Source organism: Convolutriloba macropyga, chromosome 1 (assembly GCF_964194025.1).
Source record: "Convolutriloba macropyga chromosome 1, txConMacr16.3, whole genome shotgun sequence".
Classification (NCBI taxonomy): domain Eukaryota; kingdom Metazoa; phylum Xenacoelomorpha; order Acoela; family Convolutidae; genus Convolutriloba; species Convolutriloba macropyga.
The window spans coordinates 16,087,887-16,111,015 of NC_134468.1; the positions used below are offsets into that span (position 1 = coordinate 16,087,887).

Sequence of the window (23,129 nt, forward strand, 5' to 3'; positions counted from 1 at the left end):
GCTTAGTGGGCACATAACGTTTAGCACCCTGGCGCACGTGCTATTTTTCAAATAGTAACCTGCTGTACATCACTACATAATTTGTAAGTGGGGGGCACAAAAAACACGGGGGGACAGAATAGATATATGGATCCTCCTTTTCCAAGGAAAACAATCCTGTCGTCATCAAGTATTCGGTAGGTTTCACATGCGAGAATCAAAATATATTATATTTAAACTTGTTGTTTTTACACAGCGTGCGTATTTTTGGTGCACGTGATCCAAAAGGGGATTAATTAATTTTTCATTTACTAATTCTATTTGCACAATGCAGTTTTCCTTAAACATACAATAGTACGCTAAATCTGATAATTTACCCACAAAAAAGAGGAAAATTATGCATTAACGTACATAGTTTGCAGTTTCTCTTTTTAATGTATTTTTGACGCCTTCTTATTTATTCATAATTTGACATTCCATAAAAAAACAATCTCTCGGGAATGCTGAGCTTATCTTTGGCAATCCTTTTGGCCGTATTTTTAGTTCGCGAGACTTCCACAGCCTCCTTGGCCGATGGCTGGGGTCAGAACACTGTTGATAATATACTCAGTGAGTTTTAATTTCGCTTGTTCCACCAACAAACAGCATAAGCGTCATTTATTGAAACCGGGTTCCGTTACTGACGAAAAATAATTTTTTGACAAGGAAAAATTTCAAATATATATTTCAGTTTTCATTTTTTAAACTTATATTTCAATTTTTAAACTTTTATTTTGCTACAAGTATGTTAATTTCCAGTTTTTATTGCTTTCGTTATTAAATAGAGATAGAGATGAACATGAATGATATCAGCGCCGGTTATGCCGAATGTCGAATGAGTTTAATCATTTCCGGCAAGTCAGACTGAAAAACTGAATTGTTCACTGTTTCAGAGGAGAGAGATGACAATTCAGTGCTGCTCATATTCAAACACCATGGACATGTAAGTTTCCTTTTTAGTCCTCAGCTATTATTGTTTTTGTTTCAAATTGCATTATAAAATCTCCCAAAAAACGTACTAAAAATTTTGGAATTAAAAGTTAGACAGTTTTGTGTCGTTTCTTTCATTGTTAAGATAGGAATTTGCGTTTCCGAGAAAAAACTATGGGCATTTTGTGATCTGAATGCCACAAAATAGAATCACAAAATGCCCATAATGTATCTGGTCATATGAAAGCAGTCTTTCAAATTGCACATGAAAGCAGAAACTATTCTCTTTAAATTCTGAGGGTCAATTATAATTCGTTTTTAGGTGGAGAATGAAAGGTTGCTGGAGCTGCGTGAAGTAGTGGCGGAAAGTGTGACGTCATACTGTGAGGAAAACCGATTCACATGTGACAAATCAAACACACAAATGTGAGACTCAAGCTTATGTAGTATACAAAACTAAGGTCGGTGTGACACGCCATGCGTCTCACACCGAAAGTCGATATTTTTAGAGCAGAATGACGAGATGAAAAATGAATGCAATAGGGGGTTCAAATTTACACTGTCTAGAGACATGGATGAACGCACGAAAAACTCACTGATGTCTTCAAACAAATTTTTCATGCCCGTCTGAGACGGTCTGTAAAAACGAACGTTTGCTCTGGGATGGTCTGGACGTATCGACTTCCAGTATGACCTTAGTCTGGGCGCTGCAACCCGTCGTGAAATTCAACAAATGATAGCCTTGGTCCTATTCCACTGCAGTTATACAGAGAAATTATATAAAAGTATTTTCTAAACAATTTATGCAGCTATTTAAAAAATAAGGAGTTTATTTGTAGAGAATTGTATTTTAAGCAACTCAACATACACGGATGTGATGTGGTGGAATCGGTACCCAGAACAGAGAAAGATAGAGGGCGGGTCCATCTCCATCAGGATGTATGTCAGATACCCACCAGAGATGGATGGCACTGGAGACACCAAAGCCCTCATTCCCAGAGACTCACTCAAAGGTTACACTTTGAAGAAACTTGGGAAGAGACGTAGAAAAAGATTGGTACTGTATGTTAAGCATATGGACGAAGAGCAAAAGGAATACCGATATCAAATTAGTTAGAAAAAAAAATAAACAAAAAAAATTGAAAAATTTAAATACTAAGAAAATTTAAGCTGCGAGAACGGTCGCTGTTCGGCTAATGATTTTCCACTGCAATAACACAAAAACTACAATTATTGTAATTTTCTTACTTTTTAAGCACAAACTTAGTGATTTGAAAACATTAGTAATTTGATAATAGTTCTATTTAAGCAACATTCAGAAACTAGTTTTTGTTGAAATTAAATGTCAAGCACAAACATTTAATCATTTATGAAAGTTTGCTAACGAAAAGCAACAGTAAAAGAATCAGCCACGCCATATCAAAAAATTTGCGCAACAGCAGAAAACTTAACAATATGGCGGTATCAGAAGATTGAAATTTATCAGCCGCCTTATCACGCACTTCGTTATCAATAATGCGAAAACGTTAATAGAGAACTTTAATTTTTGTTATGAATTACATTTCCTACGTAGGCAAGCTTTTTACCAGGTCATTCACACATATCAATTGTTGTCGCATTCTGTTACGTCGTTTTATCGGGTTAACTGTAGCAGTGTTACATACAAAACAAAACTCAATCATTTTTAGTGCTGTCTGATGCAATCCTACCGTGCTATTGCAGTAGTCTATGTCAACATAGACAACCATCACCAATCAGACTATGCCAGATAGCAAAAAAATAAACCATCACTATAAAAAGCAGTGAAATAGTACTAAAGCACTTTTTTCCATATCGGCGAGGATACAATCCACTGCCTGGCGATTCAAGCCCAGCAGCAGAGGAATCGCCGCGAACAACAACAAGCTCAGCTGAGCACGGCGGCGAAATGCTTAGCGATATAGCTCGAGCAGTAAGGGCTAATGCTTAGATTAATTCCTCACATTAAATAGTGATGATTGTAACTAAGTACATGTTTCCAATTCAAGATCTCATTATCGACGCGCATTTTCTAATTTAAAATGCAAAATTTGTAATTCAACAACAAGTTGTCCCAGCTTTTATGGACTGACTATTTTTGCAATCCTGCAGATAGGGCCGGCCATTTTGTCAATGCATCACTGATGCCGGATTCGTTAGAGAACATCTATACAATATTGTGGATATTCTCCCAATACATTCCTTCAAAGTTTATGAGTAGGAACTGACAAATTGAAAGTATCTAAGTAAACCAATCGATTTTGCAGCATGAAAAATAATAAAACTTTAAACTCAATTATTTAATTCTCAAAAGCTTGTTTCCGTATTATTTCAAATGAACAAAAATGTTTTGCGGAGTGATTCTTAGATGACCAATGCAACATGCTATAGGGCGACGGAAAACTAGACTTTGATTATGTAATGAAATAGTCCCGTTATTAGTTTTCTTCGTCTGTTTCTCCTTCAAGTGCCAGTATTTCCATTAACAATTTGCCCATTAAAATTTGTCAACGTAATAATAAAAAATACACTCCTATTAATTAAAATAAATTAAGCTTGAAGAGAGTAATTTCATTCACATTAATAACGCAAGTATAATTGTCTTCATTAGGGACACAAACAGGCTAAATTTTATTATCCAGAGACTCTCAGTCAGTCAATTGATGAGAGCTATCATTACAAGAAAGTCAACAAAAAGGGGAACTCACCAACCGAAAAGAAAAAGGATCTGAGCAAGGCAAATGTATTAATATGCGTTCCACGCATGCTCTTTTAGGAACCCATATCCTCATTTTTATTTTAGACACACAGATATAAGTAAATTCGATCATCATGAAGATTGGTTTATTCATAATTTGTGCCTCTCGGTTGTAACCTATCACTACATTGCCAGTAACATTTTGCTTATTCAAATTTGTCATCGCAGCACTAAATAATATAGTCTCCTAATCATTAAAATGATCAAAGCTTTATGTTAACATGAGCAACGCAATTTTGCGTGTCTTCATCATTAACACAAACATTCTAAATTATGTGATCATGAGAGTCTTAATTACTCAAACTATGACGCGAGGTGTGCTCGATTGCATGTAATATATACCAAAGACTGCGGATGTTACTGATTCAGATATAAATTGCGGTTCTCCTGCTTTGAGAACTACTATTACAGAAAACTTTACAAAGCGGGAAACACCTAACCCAAAAAAGTCGAACTTGAGCAAAAATTTATATTTATAGGCGTCCGACCCATCCTTTTAGCGGAACCCAAGACTTAATTTCATTTTAGAAACACACATATAAGGATTGCTGATTATTTTTTTAAACAGCACAAACAAAGGAAAATGTCAATTTGGGCAAAAGGCAGGATGGTTTTTCAACTTTTTTTAAAATGAGATTCATACAGAAACCGGAGCAACAAATTAGATATTGTTGAAAAAATAAATATGGTTAAAATAATAATGGATAAATTCAATGGAAATTGGCCCATTTGGAAAAAATCTTGCCAAATTGATCCAGAAAACTAAGGAAGTCTTTAACTAAACGGTCATATGAAATGCTCATAAATAAATTTCTATAAACTCAGAAAAGAATACTAACTCCTCAATTAGTTTCCAATTAGTTTTTTTCTTTGCATATTCTTTACGGTTAATTTTCTAATCAAGTTGAGTTAAATTTTCCAAAGTTTTGGACCGATTCAAGAAACAACTTCACATCTTTTAATTTTCTTGGTAATGATAAATGGAGTATTGCCACCGTTTTATTTGTTTAATGTCTAATTCCATTTTCAGCAGAATGAACCGCAACAAATTAATGATTGACATGAACAACTTCGTTTTTTTTTCGACTGCCAATATCTCTCTTATTCAAAATTACAAATGTTGTTTCGTGGGTCCTGGTTGCATTGCTCTCTGGAACCTCTTCTGATAAATAGCAAGTCATCTTGCCCAGTGGTTGATTCTAAATGTGAAGTTCTATTTTTTTTCTTGAATAATGACTGGCATGTCTCCTATGACCCGAAGTCCTCCAAAGAATTGGTAAGGACCTGTAATGTTGCGTATCATCGTAGAGATCCAATGACTTGCGTTATTTGGAAGCAGTTATATTAAACCGAACACAAGTTTCGTCTATGCATAAAATAAAAGGGGTAAGTTTTTGTATTCTCAGTTAGCGGCGATTTGTGTCATTATGTCCCAAAATTTGACTCTTGTGTTTTTTACTATGTTTTTGCTCCGGTTAGTTGCATCTACGGCAATGTTTACTTAACCGGCGCTTTCAGGAGCAATAAAAACAGAAATAATGAATTTGTCTTCTCCCACTTTTATCCCGAATGACCTATCCCACGTTAATTAGTTTACTCATTTCCTTTTTCACTTTATTTTGTAAGTTTAGTTGCACCGCTCTAGCTTCTTTCAATTGTTTCGTATTTCTTTACTTATCTTTTAACTTGTTGTATTAAAAATCATTTCAAACTTATCGTTCCGACCCCTCTTGTGGGGGGAGGAACTATATACTCAAATGGTTTTTTTTGTTCAGACAATTTTGGCCGATCGATATATTCATCGTAGAGAAATGTGAGTAACATCAATTAAAAGCTCGTCCATCGTAGAATTCGAAACTAAAAAGATTTTTTTGAATTCATTTTTTTCGAAAAGTTATCGAGGATTGAAGTTTTGTGTGAACATGTGATATCTGACATCATTTTGTTCACTTTTAGTGTAATTTTTCTTCAAATAAAGACATTTTTTATAAAAATATTGATTCGAAATTACATTTTACGCCACAAAAAGAAAATAATTTTTGAGTTCCTAAAGAACGAAAGGCGAAAAAAATAGTTTTGGACTCATAGGGAAGTTTACTTTCAAAAAAACTAGAATTCTATTTGAGAGCTTTTTCTTAGAAAATTTTCTTACTTTTTTGTTTTCTTAAGTCACCAAGAAACTAGTCACTTTTCATACCAGGTTCCGTTAGTGACAACTATGATTTTCAGTCTAATGAAGCCCAATGAACAAAAAATTTATTTTCAAGGAATCGCGCGTGTTTTTTTTGGCTTGGACTCTTGAGTTTTCGTAATTATAAATGAAGTTTGGATTTTCTTTTTGAAGTTTTACTAAATTTTTGGAGTCATATGCCAAAACTCGTTAAAAGTTCATTAGGTATCGTAATGAGCATTAGGTGAACCTATCTAGAGCTTCGAGTGGACAGCTAATGGCTGTTAAGTTTTTAAAAATGATTTTTTGAGATTTTTTTTTAAAAATTAACCGATCATAATATTGTTTTCGTGAACTGTAAGTCAGTCTCAGTAATAACAGGACCCCGTATTTTCTACTGCAACCAAGAATAATCTGGTTAGATGTTTCTTCTTCTTACTATATGTTATATGACTCCAATGCCACAGGATTTCAAAATTTTCGTGAAAACATTTTGGATATTTTCTTATTATTGGTCCCTCTTGAAATCTTATCAAATTATCCCGATAAGGATATCTCCCAATGGCGTAGAGAAGATGTTCAATGGATCATGGTTAAAGTTTTCAGAGCAAACCTTATGAATTACAGGGCTTCAAAACTTTCCCCTGAATTTTTGGTTTTTGCCTGTATTTGTTGTTGTTTCCATAGTCATAAGACTTTTTGTGACATCTTGTTGATTACCTAAGCATGCTAAATATCTTTTTTTTTCTAACTGAGGGATATTCGAGCGCATTGATCGACTTCCGTTGAATGTTTTTGATTTTAATATCTGTTGAGACTTTAGAAATGAATTTTCGATAAATATTTTCAACATTATACGATCTTAACCCCTATTTCGTTAAATGCAGGTCAGTCTTAATAATGATCGGACCCTTTTTTACTTCAACCAAATCTATTCTAGTTAGTGGTTTATGTTCTAACCATTGGTGCTTTGACTTCGATGCACGAGTTTTCATAATTTTTTAAAAAAATTTTTGGATAATTTTTTGTAGTTATTTTGTCTTCTTTTGGAATCCTAGCACATTATCCTACAATTGATAGTTGCATTGACTTAGAGCAGACGTTTAATGGAATATACATAAAGTTTTCAGAGAAAAGCTAATGCTTTGAACGGCTTCGACATTTTCTTTTCGCACTTTTCTACTTCTTTTCTGGATTTTGTCTATGATTATTGTTGTTTTCATTGTCATTGATTTTTCGTAATGACTTGTTGATGAATTATGAATGACAAATATCCTCGTTGTCTCATAGAGGCCTAGCTTACAGTATTTATTAGCTTTTGTTGAATGATACTGAATTCAATGGCGTTGATATTACGAGTTTTCCGAAAAAATTTGTTCTCACAAAATTTGTTTTCTCAAAAATTTTTTATGATGTATCTGTTCATTTTTTTTCATTGGAGTCAAGTTGTTGAAATCAAGATTCCCATTGCCGTTAAAAATTAATTAAAAGAAGAAAACATTTTTCCAAAAAATTCATTTTTTAATGGCTTCGTCACTTTTCTCGCTCAATTTTTTTTTAATTTGCCGTGTTAGCCTGTTTTTCCTCTTTACAAAGCCGTAAAAAACTGACCCAGTCTAATAGGACTGTAATTGGGGATTGATTGAATAATGTTAAGCGAAGCAGTCAGTTTATAATGAATAGTCTTAAAATTTATAAAATTAGTCGTTTTTAAGATTTTAAGGATATTTCGTTTTTTTTTTTCAGTTTTTGTTGTTGTTATCGTCAACTTGTAACTTCGTCTCATCATGAAATTCCCTGCAATAAAAAACTTAACATGTCTACTCATATTATGATGTAACTGATGTTTTGTCTGTTGGACAATCTGCGTTTCCATAAAAGTTTTGTGAGTGGTGTTTTTGTGTTTTTTTTCCTCTGCTTTAGAACAATCCCGTAACAAGAGATCCCAAAGAGTTTCAAATGTGGCTCAAATGAACCTATTTATTAATTCAGTATAAATTTAGCTGCGTTAGTATAGATAGAAATGGAAATAAAAATACATGATAATCTGATAATAGCTAATGATTTTATTGGTCCAACTAATTTGTGTTTTCACAATGTTTTTAATTTTTTTGGTCGTAATTTTTTGAGTTTTTCTGCATCTATAGTCCATTTTTATGTCTTAGTTTAACCAAAGACAGGTCCTATTGGTTTCATTATGACTTTTTAGTAAATTTATCAAGAATTATTTCGTTAAAAGCTAATAGTTTTTCAGCCTTGAAATTATTTGGTTTCAAAAAGGTTGATTGATTTTAAAGTTTCAAAATTTCGCGTTATCTGTTCTCATTAAAAAAATCCCGTCTGCTGTGTAGTCATGAAAAATTATTTTTGTGTAGTTAGGGTTTTGTCTGAAATTTTTATTTTTTGCTTTTTTGTTTTTGTTGTTTTTTTTTCTCGTAGTCTTTTCAATGCAGACCTCGTTGTAATGAGACATGGCATTATTTGATTCAAATTTTAGATTTGTTATGTAAAGATGTTTTCAAAACTCAAACATCAATTTTTGATTATCTCTTTGTCAAAAATGTAAGTCAAAAGACAGTTATATCAAAAATGTAGACGAGCGCGTGTCGGAACATCATATGCGAACGCATATTAACGAGCCTCCTTGTTTACAAAAAAAGATTTATTATGACTCTCTGGTAACTTATTGCGGTGCACTTTTGAATTCGTTTCGGCCTGAATAATTTAAGGATCATCTTATAATCAATTTGCTTTATGTTGCCAATGAGTGTTATTGGTGTTGCTTTGTTTTCGATTATCCACGATTTGAATGTTATCAGTTTCGGGTTTAATTTAGTTCTCACAAAAACGGTTTTTAGAATTTTGGTTTGTTCGATGCTAAAATTTGCAATCACTGGGTCTGGATCTGAGTCCACAAAATTGTTCGGCCATCTGATTAAAATTTTTGCAAATATTTTTTGTAGAATCTAATTCGAGGTTCCAGTATTCAAAAGGGTGTTAAACTTTAACACCGTTCATAATCAGCTCAATGTCATCTGTCGTGCCTTTTTCTAGGATTTTGGCATCTTGTGAATTATGTTCTTTTTTCTCATTTTTTATCTTGTTTCTAACTTTGTCTTCTTGTTCTTCTATTTTGCAATTTTCGTTTTTTGTTGTTTCAATCCAATCCGTTGGTTTTTTCTCGTTTCTCCTCGTACTTTTTCTCCTGATCGGTCTTGCTATCCGTGTCCTCTTCCCTTTCCTCCGCCTTTCCTACGTGACTAAGGCTTTACCGGTAATTTGATTTTATTTGTTATGTTTTTGTTTCTAGTTCTCCTCCATTTTTTGAAAAAATCTGTCTTTTGTAATTAGATCTGTTCTCTTTTCTTGCCTTGCGTATTTTTTTGGAGCCTGATCAGTTGATTTCTTTGCAGTTGTAGCAAGTTTGAGTGATTGAGGTTTCTCGATTTGTGATTTTGGCAGTTGGTTCTGCTCTTAATCCAAGGATCTCTATTTCTTTTTGCTGCTTGTGTTCATAAGCCGTTGGATTTCTTCAATTTTTTTTGTTTATTTTTCGGTAATTGTCCGCTTGATTATGTTTCCTAATCTTGTGAAAAACCATTTAGAAGTAAAACCTGCATTAAGTTTCTTTTATTGTTTCTTGGTTGTTGCTTGCCCAACTTGTTCTTGGTTCTTTTCTAATTGCATGAATTTTAGGATACCAAGTCTTTTTGTCCGCTTTTATGCACGCTGGTAATTGTTTGAGTAATGCTTACAACTTTCCTTACCTCTTTGTTCCAAGGCTCTATCCATTCTTTTATGATCTTGCGGAAGTTTTTTGTTTTTGGCAGCTCCATGTTTTATTAATGTTAACTTATGGTGTCCTTGAGTCTATCAAGTTTAATGGTTGTGCCTAAAAGTTTAATGACTGAGTCTGCTATCTCCAATCACCATGAAAAACGCTGTGAACGTGTCGCCGCTGAAGATCTTGGCTATAACATTGCTGTTAAAAAGAACAGTAAAAAATTTTAAGGTTCGCTTTCGAATTAATGACGTTGTTAACACAATGGTTAACCAACCATTTGAAAAGCACAATGAAGTCGTAATTGAAATATTTTTTTTTCAATGAAAATGTCAAGAAAAAAGGCAGTTTCAATATCATGACTTTTCATACGACATACCACAGCTTTTCCAGACTATTAATCGATCGTGCACAGTACTTTATCCAACATCAATTGCCCGACCGCATTAATTTGTCAACTGACGGCACAATCTTTTCGTCAACAATAATGCTTAATCTTTTGGTTGCAAAAAAGAATGTATCATTTGTTTAATTTTCTTCTCAAATAAATTTGTTTCTAAATAGAGTGTCAACTTTTGTGAGACAATGTCGATGCAGAAGCTTCGGCAAAGCTATGTGTAACTGCATTGCAAAAACATAGTCCAACAGAACATAGCTAATTGCTGTAGGTTTTTAATGGTCTCTAATTTTGATGGCCAAAAGACTGGTTTTGTTAGGGAGGGGCATTAGACCAGATCGCTTTGGTATTTTTTTGCTAATCAAGAGAACTCCGGGCATTTTTTAGCCATTTTGTTCTGCTATTTTAAGATGGAATATGTTGACAACTAAAAAGGAACACAAAAACTAACTATTTTTGATGATTCAAAAGTGCATGTTGGATTATAGCCAACAGTGATCTTTTCATAAGTCAACCTAAGGTGGTTCCATACCCCACTATCTTTGACCATAGTCTTTTCATAAGTCGACAAACTATTTTTCATAACTAATATGGTCGACCTAGATTCTCTCCACGTGTCTTTGCTTGCCAAATAATAGCCGCAATTTTTAAGGTTCAAGGTTTGCTAGGCTCAGTGCTTTTCTCAATTTGGATCGACCCGTCATCAGCCCAAAGAATTATTTGCCAGTCCAAGGTGCAATCCGCCTATTCCCATGGTCACCTCCGACTATTTTTGGTCCTCATGTGGCCAACTCTGACAAATAAAATTTCATTGAAAACGTCGCAGTTTTCATACTCAAAAACGGTCAACGTGTTTTCATAACAACACCGACCTCTCATCCAGGGGAAAAAATTATGAACCAAAGTCCAAATTGAAAAAAAAACAAGTACTTTCTGATCTCATTTTAGATCTTATCATATATTGCCTGGTTTTAAGATCTTTTGGAAGCGAACAGAGGAGTAATTGGGGAGAGATTTGGGGCAGAGTTGCTGTACATTCTGGTGTTTGACTGGAGGAAAAATTTTCTTTACACAGGACTATCAATCACAGCATTTCTACTCCTATGTGGACTCGCTATCATGTTTGGCTACGCAAGGTTTGTTCAATGTTAGAATGTTGAAAGTGTCCGCGTGGGGGTTTTGGTCCTTTTTTGCATTTGAAATAATGGATACGAGAGGATATAATTTTCCAGTGGTAAAATTTGGATCAGATGAATGCGACCCTAAGCTCGGGACTTTCATTTCACTTTTTCCCCCATCCTAATCTCTATACATTGTTACTGGGGTGTCCAGTTCAGTTAAGTCAACTGATTTTCTTTGCAACAGGAGTAAACAAATGCGCTCATCAATTGACTCGGAATTCGCGAAACGTCTGGGATTGGACAAGAATGACGATACTCTGAGTGTAAACAGCCAGCGACTAATCAACAGTCGGAAGTCCTCCATCAATGTTACGACACTGCACAGACGAATCACATCTAACGTCGACGAGGTTGATGAAAGCGGTGAAATCTCCATCACTGATTACAAGTTGATTGCCAATAATACGAACGCCACAAAAAGATTGCAAGAAAGAAATCAGCTGCCGATAGAAATGGATAACAATGACACACAAATTTTACAGCAAAAGGTATAGTATCCATTACCAAAATATCCGTCACGTATTTTTATACTATTTTAACATGACATCACATGGCAGCATTGTGGTGTACTTTGGCGATCCAGCAAAACACAGGTCGAAGTGTGACCGGATACAAGCAGATGAACTTGTTACAAATATGCGGAATGTGCTGAATGTTCAGTTATCTGTGCTGTTTTTTGTCTCGTAATTTTCGGAAAATTTTTCGACCCCGGTAATATCGTATCAGAAGTTATGAATTCTCATTATTAAAGGTGACTCTTCAAATTGCTCGTCTCGTGAATGGTAATTGGTACGCTTTGGTGTAACAATCGTTTCACTATTGGATTCATAAATCTTTGTTACTGCTAAATGATTATATAACTACTTCTTTGTTTACATTTTCATTATATTTATTGCAAAAATTATTGAACGAGTATTTGTTGTTTCAGCTGAAGAGACAAAAACGCAAAAGGGAACTTGCAATGGAAAACTACTTCCGTTCAATCACGCATCAAACATGCGACGACGTGAGTTTTTGTCCCATACCTTTTTACACTGTAATAAAACTTGAAAGCCTAACACTTCTCGGTCCTTCAATATTAATTTTGAGCACGTCAAGGTTTTGAATACATGTAAAATATGTAGCAAAAAGATGCAATTTTTTCACCGTACAATTACTGCATAAATTTGCTCTGAACTAAATTTATGTTAGAACATAAAACGGCGATCCGAGAGTCTTAGTCCCTCGACAAGAGGATAAGATTGATGTTCTAACTTGTTTAGAGCACCAAAAAGTAAAATAACATCAAGTTGCACAGCAGGGTTTGAAAGTTGGCGGAAATTGTGGTACTTTTTGTGGCCTTCTCGTGTTCTATGGATTCCGTCTGTGCAAATAACACTATTCTCAATCTATAATGTACTCCTAATCTATGGCACAATTTCTGAAGTGACTATTTCAGAAATTTGATTTCAAAAAGAAAGAAAATCTAGTAAGGACCAGAAGCTTTGCAGTTTTAACACAATGCGTGCTGCTTCTTGTGCATTCTACCAAATAAATGAAGATTCATCCGCTAACGTGGGCCTGCCCTGACATTTATTGCAAATTATTTGTAACCGTGTCGCGAGACAGAATCAAATTACTGTGTTCCCGATGCGAGTGCAAGCTTTATGCTAGAATGTGGCCTTCGGTGGGAATCCGAAAACAAGTCAAAGTTATACCAGTCGCCTACGGTTAGCTTATTCTGAGACAGAATTAAAGTTAGATGTAACAAGATAGGATTGTGCAATTTGTCACGAAAAAGCAAAAGAAAAGAGAACCCTTGACGAATATTCAGTGCGAAGAAAGGAACAACTAACTGTCTTGAAATTACAGGAGTATAATTTAAAAGTGAACGAAATGAATGTAAACAGGAAATGAATTAGGGTTTTACTATTGAATACGCGCCGCCCTTCTACAATGAGAAATGACAGAGAAATTGCTTTCTGATAAGAAAATATCCAAGGTACATCTCAACAAAGAATATGTTGAGCTTCGATTTTTATGAAAACTCATTTCTCCACACGACTTTCAATTGGGCATTCTTTTGTTGACACCAATGTTCTGCCTTAGCAGTAGTGTTGTCTATTTCTTCATAAGTGAGTTCCTTGGGCAATTGCACTCGATCTGGGGGAGGACTGAAAAGTGTGTCGATTGAAACTCTCTCTTCAGCCGATTGCCATCTTCACGTTTTTTCCAGAGTTCCGATCTCAACGGAGGTTCAATGGTCCTTTTTGCGAGGAGTTATTTTCCAAAATCACCCATCAATGTTACGACACTGCACAGACCAATCACATCTAACGTCGACGAGGTTGAAGAAAGCGGTGAAATCTCCATCACTGATTACAAGTTGATTGCCAATAATAAGAACGGCACAAAAAGATTGCAAGAAAGTCAGTTTCCGCTAGAAGAAATGAATAACAATGACACACAGATTTCTATATTTATAGGCAGAAATGGGCTACTCTATTTGCGATGAGAATGTGATCTTTGAATGTTCGATTATCGGTTTCCGCAACGAATCCTAGAACAAGTTGAATTATCTCTGTTGCCTACGGTTAGCTTATTCTGAGACTAATTGTGGAATTGTTCAACTTGTCATGAAAAAGCAAAAGAGAAGAGAGAATAGTTGACAAAAATCAAATGCAAATAAATGAACTAATGACTCCTCGAAATTACGACAGTCGAATTTACAAGCGAACAAATTTTTTGATCAAATACATTTTGAACTAAAATCAAGATGTTCGCAGGGCCAATGTAAAAAATGTAAATAGGAATGCAAATTAGACAAATGCTATTATCTGTACTACACCCTAGAATCTCAAAATTTTCGTCGCTAATTTGAGCCGAGATTTTTGTTTTTCACGACAGTAGCCACGTCCACCTATTTTTTTCACATACTGAGCATCAGAAGTCAATTTTTTCGACGTGAAAACGTAATTCGACCAGATGTTACGCCATCTTCATCAAATTTTGTATTTTTTTTTACACCGATGACCGCCCACATAATTCATTGATTAATATCAATTTGAAACTACGTCTATTATAATTTGAAACCTCGATGGAGTTAATTAAATTTACATGGGTGTATCTGGTGAGTCAAAAACACCTGTTATTTCAATTTCGTAGGTAGGCAGGACCACGAAATCCACGTTGTAAAAATGGTTTTTGAAATTAAGTGAATTCAAAGAATCAGTTTTTAATTTGTAAAACTAGATCTAAGGCAAGCAATGACCTTGAGGCATGGCCAAAGGTGCGGCTATTGAAGAGTCAAGTGGGTTTTATCTGAATTTGCGTTGGTTTTCCCCCGCAACCCGGCTATTAGAGTACTATTTAACTGATGGCCAGCAATGGTCTCATCGAGGCAATTAATTCACCATTTGGGGATAAATTTGAAAAGTGAAAATCAAGTTGTTCAAAATTGTTGGTTTCGCACATTTAGGTCACACACGAACCCCCTAAAACACCTCATCTCAGATTAAATTCATTATAATTTTTTTTCTTTAGCGGAAGGAGTTGTTGAAAGAACCAGACCCTGGTCAGTCCAGTTCCACCCGATCAACTCCTATTTCCAACGTAAGTATGGATTTGTCACGAAATTAATAGTATACTTTCTCGACACCAATAATTTTTTTTTTCAATTCTACGCCTCAAGTGTTCACAATTTCTGATACAAAATTGGTCAGTTTCACTTCATCAGCATCAAAAAATGGAAGATAATTTTACTTCAGAACTAAAATCTTCGAAAAAGTTGGCTATTCATATCAATTTATCCTGAGTAGGTTTGAATTTTTTTTTTCGTAGCACTACACCTAATATTTATCTAAATTAGTGCACAGTTGAGATATTTCAGCAATTTAAATTTTCATCTGCCTGTAACCGCGATATTTTTCGCATTTATTGAAAATCAGCGTTTTTCGATTGCCCTGTAAATGCAAATGCTTCAAAATCGTTTCAGACACTACAAGATGAACTGGTGAAAAGGCCAATTAGTAGCAGCAGCAACTCACAGGTAACATCTGTTCGTTTTATTAACAAAAATTCTTTTTAGAATAGCGTTTTTATTACAGGATCAAGGATACGGCTCTGAGCTGGTGAATGAGAAGCGAATCATAACATCATTCCATGCCCGCACTGTCCTTCAAAATGGCAACCAACCAAAAGTTTGTTGGTTTATATTCCTAATAGCAACTCTTAACTACACTAACATTTAAATACACATGCTTTCAGATTAAACATTCGGCAGTTGAGAATGAAGGTTCGTTCTAAGCTTCTAAACTTCCTAAGCTAAACTTTTACAGTGAAAAGATTGATGTTCAAACTCATTTGTTCTGCTGAGGCGTCAACAACCAAAAAAATGAATTATAGGCAACACTATTTATTACTACGCCGCGTGAAAGCGACTAAGATAATTTTTTTCTTTTAAATGTTTTTTTTTCTAGAAAGTTTGCAGAGACCAAGTCACAAAGATCGCATCAAGGTAACATTTACATTATATTAACAATTATGGTAAAAATGTGTTTCTTCCCAAAACTGCAAAATGAGATCTTTTCAGAAGAGAAGTAAGAAGAACAAGGACATAAATACTAGCAAAGGTCACATGCGATTAGAAAAGAGCAACTCTGCCTTCTCAGATGATGCGATTCCATTCACCGAAGACGAGAAAATTGCGGAGGTGAAAGCAGATGCAACCATGTCGGAATATATTAGCAGTACAATTGTGGCTAACATTGGAGATGGTAATATAATCCCATCAACTGACGAGGCCGATTGTTCTGAAGAGGCTCCGTACTTCCCTCCGAGTACCGGCAAAGAGAATCTACAGTCGGTGGATAATGCACAGTGATCACACTAACACTTTCAATGAACACTAACTTGAAACGAAGACTTCGGGTCTTTTCTATTGCAGACCCCGCTTACTGGTCATATAATCATAACACGCATAGCCCCCAATTCCCCATTACCCTTAATATACCATAATACGTGAAGCTACAATATTGCGTGTGGGAGGGGGTAGCAAAAATGCGAAAGACACGAAATTTCAACCCATTTAACACTCATTACTAGGCGAAATTCATTTACGTGAAATCGAGGGCCGGGCATCAATTGTCACGCGAATGCCCACTGCTAATATAACAATGTAATTTAAGTCTTATTTCGTCATACACGTAGTAAATTAGATGTAACTTCAACATCTTTCCTAGAGGCCTCTATATTACAAGTTGAAAACGATGAAATTCGGCTAAAAAGACCCCACAAAAATTTAAGTGAGCTAAATAAACGTGTTTGTAGCTCCAGGAAAGGCCACATTTGCGTAAGAGTAAACGACAGGACCAAAGCAAGCTCACAAATTGCTGCTTCGCAGTGGGACCGACATTTAAGTTTAAATTTTTCTCGTATGCTCTTGTGATTGTGAGAAAAGTATTTTATTTCTTAGAGCTTTTAATGCGGGGATGGCATATAGGGCAAAAATCGATTAGGTGGAAGCAACTGCTGTCAACTCTCGGCTAAAGTGTTTGGAAGCGAATTTTTGGAAATTAAGTCAATAACAAAAATTATTACAAGCAATAATTCAAAGTGCACCCGACGCCACAAAGTTCTCAGGTGTCACTAATAATTACCTTACTCTCAAGTGAGTTCTTAAGTGCCAGCAAAATGATGGTTTTTCAAAACACCTTTCTTCACTCCTTTGCTAAACGAGCCATGACTTTTGATAAAATTAACAAGATGTCTCGTGCAAGTCTGTGCGTAGCAAAGAATGTTCCAACATAGCTCTCAAGGTTGCAAAAACAGCTTTTAAATTTTGTCACAAAAACCGTTGGGAGTATCCAAAAGCAACTTACTTCCAGTGGAGAAAATTAATTGCACCGTTCGAACCAAAAAATGCCTTCTTTTTTCGGCAGACAAAAATGAATACTCTGCAAGAAAATCTAGAAAGATAAGGACAATTTCAAACAAACACAAAAAACATGCCAAAAACCTTTATTTTTAGAATTTGGTCAATACCCAAGGTTCGCTACTGTTCATTTAGGTCTGCTCTATTTTTCTTTCGAAAACTAGGCGTGGAATTTTTAACAAACGTAGTTTTTGAAAAATGCAGTTTTTTCTTAAATTTCAATATGACACAAGCATCATGAGATAATTAATTTTTGAAAATCTTGCAGATGTGCCATCAATGACACTCAAAAACAGTTTCGGTTTTGGACTTAATTTTCAGCAATTTGCAGCAAATAATAATTTTGTCATGATTTCTGAAAGTTTTTGCTTTCTGCCTTTGTGTCCAACATTTGAAAGACATAACTCTCTCAGACTACCTCTCCCTTTCCCTCTATCTCTCTCTCTCTCTCTCTCTGACATACCACGCACATTACAAACACAAAGACTTTTATGCCACGTACTAGCGCGTACACATACAAAACCGACACTAAAAACCTCAATTTTCTTTTTGGCATCTGATCTCTGCTCAAGGTTCAAAGTTGCTAGCCGTTCATTTATATCTGGATTGTTTTTCTGAATGGTCTGGCGTTGATTTCAATGGATTGTTTTTCTGGCGTTGAATGATCTGGCGTGACCAATCTATCGGTAACCGTAAAATTGATACAAATTTGAATCAAATGAACTTTTTCGAATTATTTTTGTCAATTTTGGTGTTTCATGAGTCTAATGGGACCAAATTTTTTCAAAATCTCTTCGAAGTGTTGTCAGCTAGATTTGAAATCACAATGTTTGCATTGAACACATTAACAACCGCAATTTCTAGTAAACAAAGTAATTTTTCAAAACTTTCTTGTTTTCTGACAGTTTTTGCATTTTGCCTTGATTTGTCTCTAATTATTTGAAGGAATCATCTCACTCACACACTAACTCTCTTTCCATCTCTCTCTTACATAAACATAACCCACACAAATTAAAAACGAACACCCATACCTGCACCCACAAAAGCGTGTTTACACGGACACAAACGCGGAACTCGACAAACAATTTTTTTTTTAGTTTTTTGGCCTCTGATTTTTACTCAATGTTCGTCAACTCTGATTAATATCTTAATTGTTTTTTTCCTGGAAAACTAATTTTCGACTCCTTGAGGCAATTGCATCAGTAATCGTAAAAATCACCCTTATATCTGAAACGAACTTTTTGGAAGTTTTTCGAAATATTTTGTCATTTTTGATGTTTCATGAGCATAATGGGAGATTACTTTTTCAAAATCTGGTAGACGTCTTTTCAACAATATTTTAAAACACATAGTCTTGGCATTGCACATATTTGAAGCCGGAATTTAGCGCAAAAATAAAGTAATTTTTAAAAACTTTTTCTGACAGTTTTTGCACTCTGCCACTATATTTCTAACAATTAAAGGAACTGTTTCTCTCACAAAAATTCTTTTTTCTCTCTCTTACAGACATACAACAGACCTCACAAAACGCTCACCCATACAATCACTCAAAGGCGCACACACCCACACAAACACACAAAATTTTTGCCACAAATTTTTGCTGATTTTTACTCAATGCTCGTCTTCATTCAATTTTACCCTGACTTTTTTTCCAGAAAACTAGATGGGGACCTTTTGAGGCGATGTTATTGTTACTAGTAAAATTGACACCAAAAAGGAATGAATTTTAAGTTTTCCCAATGTTTTGTCTTTTTTGATGTTTCATGAGCACAACCGGCTTATTCGTTTTTTTTTCAAAATTCAGATTTGTTAATAGCTAAAACTAAAAAAGACAGTGTTGGTTTTGAATAGATTTGAAAACGCAATCCTTAGCAACTTTTTTTCACCTAAGAGTTAATTTTTTCTGACAATTTTTGCACTCTGTTTCTTGTTGTGTTTAACATGTAAAGGAACGCTGAAAGTCGATCTTAAAGGTCCGTGTTTAGTAGCAATGAGGAACATTGGTTATCGGTAAATTTTGCGTTTTCGCCCTTTCACTCATTAAAATAAGTTTTATCTAAAGAAATAGGAAAACCTAATAGTTTTCATGTGAGCTGAAAAAGTACAAAAGTTCTGCTTCTGTTAAAATTTGCGTTTTTCGAATGAGTTTCCCAATCAAAAAGTAATTTGGTTAAATACAGAGAAGTGAAAATTATTTCTAATTTTCATAAAAATGTATGTAAAAATGGTTATTAAATTTTTACATCTGGCAATCCAAAAAAAATCTCCAATTCTCAAACTCCTATGTACTTTGCTTTACTAGGGGAGAATAAATCGCCCTATCTATTCTGACATCATAAAGAATACAAATGAAAAGATGAAAGATTTCCTTCTTTTATTTTGAAGTAAAGAATTTGATTGATTTGATGTTCAGTTCATGAAACCGTTTTTTTTTTAAAAAAAAATTGACTCCAAGGTTTTAAAAACACTCGAGTTGCTTGTTTTCATGAAACAAAATTTTTTTTTTGCAAAATAACGCTAGAAATCAAAAAAGAATACATTTTTCTGCTTTGATTTTTGCTATTTTGAGAGCTCTAAGTTGCCCGAAATCTTAAATTTCGCAAACAAAATCTCATTGTTGAAGAAAAAAATTTTTGTATAAGTTTTTAACCAACAGAATGACGTATAGAAACGTTTTTAGACAAAATTTCGAGAGAAAAAAACAAATCATTCATTTTCTTAGAAATTATCACTGAGGGCTGGCTCTATAACGGATTCACCTTCTTTCTCCGCGGTTCTTGAAAATTGAAACATCAATATTTTTAAATCGGGTTCCGATTTTGTTTTGGCATAATTTTTGAAGTCTCTTTTGCTCAAAAATCAAACGTTGATTAAAAGCGAGATCCTGGTGTAGCACTTAAAAACTATTCTTGCACAAGAAAGGCTGTTATTCTAGATATATAATTCTAATTTCAGAAAAACTAAAACAAATTTATAATCAAAAGTCTGGAATCAAAGCACAGATTTTCAAGTTGTTTGACAAATCACGGAGTCAAATTCTGGTCCAAAGAGATGGAGGCTCTCTAGCTGATATTTCTCTCGCACTTCGGGTAGCATTAAATGGATGACAAAGTCTCCTGAAATACAAAATCAATTTCACCAACAATTACAAGCAACAAGACATCTTGTGCAAGTCTGTGCGTAACAGAATCTTCCAAAACCATCAGAAGAGCACAAAACAGGAGTTGAAGGAGAAATTGAAATTCAATTCTAAGCTAGGGCACTCATTGCGGAAAGAACACGCAACCATTAAACATAACCGACTAAACGTCGGAAGAATTGCTCTCGAACGACTAGTGGGAGCTCTAATCAATTGCTGGGACTATGAAGTTTAATAGTAGGCTTCCAATAACCGCATTAGAGGTTAACATATACCACCATTAAAATTTAAAGCAAAAAAATGGCACCAGTTTTGCGCACTTTTCATTTGACTTTTAGTATTAAATTGCCGCTAATTGAATTCAGCTGCTTGAAATTGTGATTGAGAGAGAATTTTAGATCACGCGAAACGCAAAAAGTCAAGGGCCGTAAAAGTCACTCGAAAAGTCAAAATTGTCAAGCAAAAATTTTGCATGAAAAACATAGCCGGTATAATACCGGAAACGACTCGAATCATTGTGCATTATAATTTCTAACGTAACCTTACCGAAATCAGAACATCAAAATAGACAAGAGAAAAAAAACAAAAGTAGCCCAAGAAACCACATTTAAGTGTTTTAAAAATGCCAACAACTTTTTAGGTGCGGGGGAGCTAGGTGGGGTGGGTAGATAGGTTGGGAAGGTGGGTAGTTCTGGGGTAGTTTTTTGGGGGGGGGTAGGTGGGGGTAGTTAGGTGAAGGGAGGGGGTAGGGGTAGGTGGGGGGCGGGTGGATAGGTGGTGGGGGGGGGGGGGGTAGGTAGGTGGGTGGGTGGGTAGATAGTTTGGGGAGGTGGGTAGTGCTGGGGTAGTTGGGGGGGGGGGGTAGGTGGGGGGTAGCTAGGTGAAGGGAGGGGGTAGGTGGGGTTAAGGTTGGGGGGGGGGGTGCGGTGGGGGGGGGTAGGTAGGTTTTTTTTTTGGGGGGGGGGGAGGGGGCAGGTAGGTTTTTTTTTTGGGGGGGGGGGGGGGGGGGTAGATAGGTTGGGGGTTGTGCGGTGTAGTTTAGATAATTAGGGGTGACTTATATCGGAACAAAAATCTCAAAATGACCTCTTCACCTTGAACATTACCAGCAGTTCCCAATTTACTACACATTACAAACGAAGCTACTGTTAAAGTCCAATGTTCGAAAACAGAAGTCAACAATCGAAAACGGAGGTAAATGCTCGAACAAAAAGAAGTCAAAATTCAAGTCATGAACTTTCTGCTAAAAAACCTGTAAATCTCAATATTCCTCTTCGAGTCGTAAAAAGACACAAAAGTTTACAATAAGTGCTATGAACTTCGTTTACGAGCAATTAATAAAAATTGATTGCACTATTAATAAAAGAATATTTCAATTTATGTTTGTTTTTCTGTCCAAAAAATGAAAAACTTCGTAAAGACAGCCTCCATAAAATTTTTTTTGACATTATTGCGACAAAAGTTATTTGACAACGAGTTTCAAGCTCACTTTTTCAACCAATTGAGTTCAACCAAAGTTTTTTAAACAACCGACAAGTAGAAAGAATGGCTCTGGAACGCCTAGTTGTGGTAGAGCTCTAATATACATCAACTGCTTCATTGTGGGGAGGGGGTAGCCGGCAGGAGGTGGACTGAGAAGGTTCGTTAATGTACTTCAAATGACGTCATAAAAGGTTATATACCACTATTAAGATTTAAGTGAAAAAACTGACATCAAATTGAGCTGCATTTTTCATTGGACTTTTAGTAGTATACTTTTAGTAGTATACTTTTAGTAGTAAAAGTCCAATGAGTTAGAGAAAAAAATAAATCACGCACTCACTTGACCTTATCTCTTTGAGAGTAAGGTAAGTCATGTGTGACCAAAAACTTCATCACTTGAATGAACAAAAAAACTCGCTCCATTAGAGTGAACAAAACCACCAGCTAGAAAGCGAATTTTGTTTGAACACCATTTTCTCAAATTAGAGCAAAAAAATTTTATACCGCAAATCTACTAGCTTTTTGCTGTACTTCCTGTTTCGGCGTGACCAAAATCATGACTCCAAAAATCATAAAAATTTGTGAACAGATCTTAAAAGACTGCACCCCAATACAATTCGAATTCTTTGAATTGTAAAATATTTGTAATTAAATTCAAAATCTTTGAATGGTAGAAACCAAGAGAAGGCCAATAATAGACAAGCTATCGCTGTGCGGCTATTAAAAAAATCAAACGATCCACAAACCAATTCAAGGAGGTGGGGAGGGGAAACGTTTCAGCCGGGTTGAGCGTGCGGTATTAAGGGTTGGAATTGGGGAGGTGGAATGCATGTGGGGGAGAGGTCGTCAAACTCGACGAACAGCCCTTCACACGATGAATTTATGTCTCCTCAACAGTTTCACATAATTAGAGACTAGCAAGGCGTAGGGCTCTAAGAAAATCACTTTCCGACATAATACCCTCCGAGCGTAAGCTGTTTATCCTGTTTTAGGAACAAAAGTCAAATGGTCAGACGAGGAGTCAGTAGTACAAAAAAATCCCACATAATTGCTAAAAACGTTGTTTGAGAGCAATTAGTTACGAGAGCAACTTTTCTGGATTTGAAAACTACATATAAGCTTCAATTTCGGTGGTATTTTTCTGAGTTGCGTGAATTAGTTTTAAATTATGGTTGGAAAAAGTCAGTCTGCAATAAAGTTCCTCACATTTTATTTGATAATGTTGGAGCAATAATAACAACAGGCTAAAAATCAAAAACATGACCGACTACTGTAGGACTAATTGCTCGCAACTGACCGGTGGATAAACCAAACCTTTATCAGTACAACGCATTACCTGTGGGG

At 35.3% G+C, this 23,129-nt stretch overlaps 2 protein-coding genes across 7 annotated transcripts in view; one reads left to right on the plus strand and one right to left on the minus strand.

The window, feature by feature from the left end:
* Nucleotides 1-248: 248 nt before the first annotated feature.
* LOC142345921 (uncharacterized) lies at nucleotides 249-16,399 on the plus strand. 4 transcript variants are annotated; one of them, XM_075398385.1, is made up of 13 exons: nucleotides 249-588; nucleotides 912-961; nucleotides 1,271-1,374; nucleotides 1,804-1,961; nucleotides 11,049-11,208; nucleotides 11,438-11,741; nucleotides 12,182-12,259; nucleotides 14,776-14,844; nucleotides 15,227-15,280; nucleotides 15,339-15,431; nucleotides 15,499-15,526; nucleotides 15,711-15,748; nucleotides 15,824-16,399. In XM_075398385.1, exons 1-13 carry the CDS (start codon nucleotides 480-482, stop codon nucleotides 16,112-16,114), a joined length of 1,536 nt encoding a protein of 511 aa, XP_075254500.1. In that variant the 5' UTR covers nucleotides 249-479; the 3' UTR covers nucleotides 16,115-16,399. The 4 variants fall into 4 exon arrangements, with proteins under 4 accessions (XP_075254500.1, XP_075254506.1, XP_075254522.1 ...); XM_075398391.1 differs by lacking the exon at nucleotides 14,776-14,844; XM_075398407.1 differs by lacking the exon at nucleotides 15,499-15,526 and having other exon boundaries at nucleotides 15,824-15,957.
* Nucleotides 16,400-20,090: 3,691 nt separating this feature from the next.
* LOC142345947 (ribosomal silencing factor RsfS-like) overlaps nucleotides 20,091-23,129 on the minus strand; it is a 13,330-nt gene continuing 10,291 nt past the window's right edge. For all 3 annotated transcript variants that reach the window (XM_075398417.1, XM_075398424.1, XM_075398431.1), the window contains exon 3: nucleotides 20,091-20,280. In XM_075398417.1, the coding sequence (XP_075254532.1) occupies nucleotides 20,171-20,280 (110 nt within the window). In that variant the 3' untranslated portion in view covers nucleotides 20,091-20,170. The remainder of the gene's footprint in view (nucleotides 20,281-23,129) is intronic.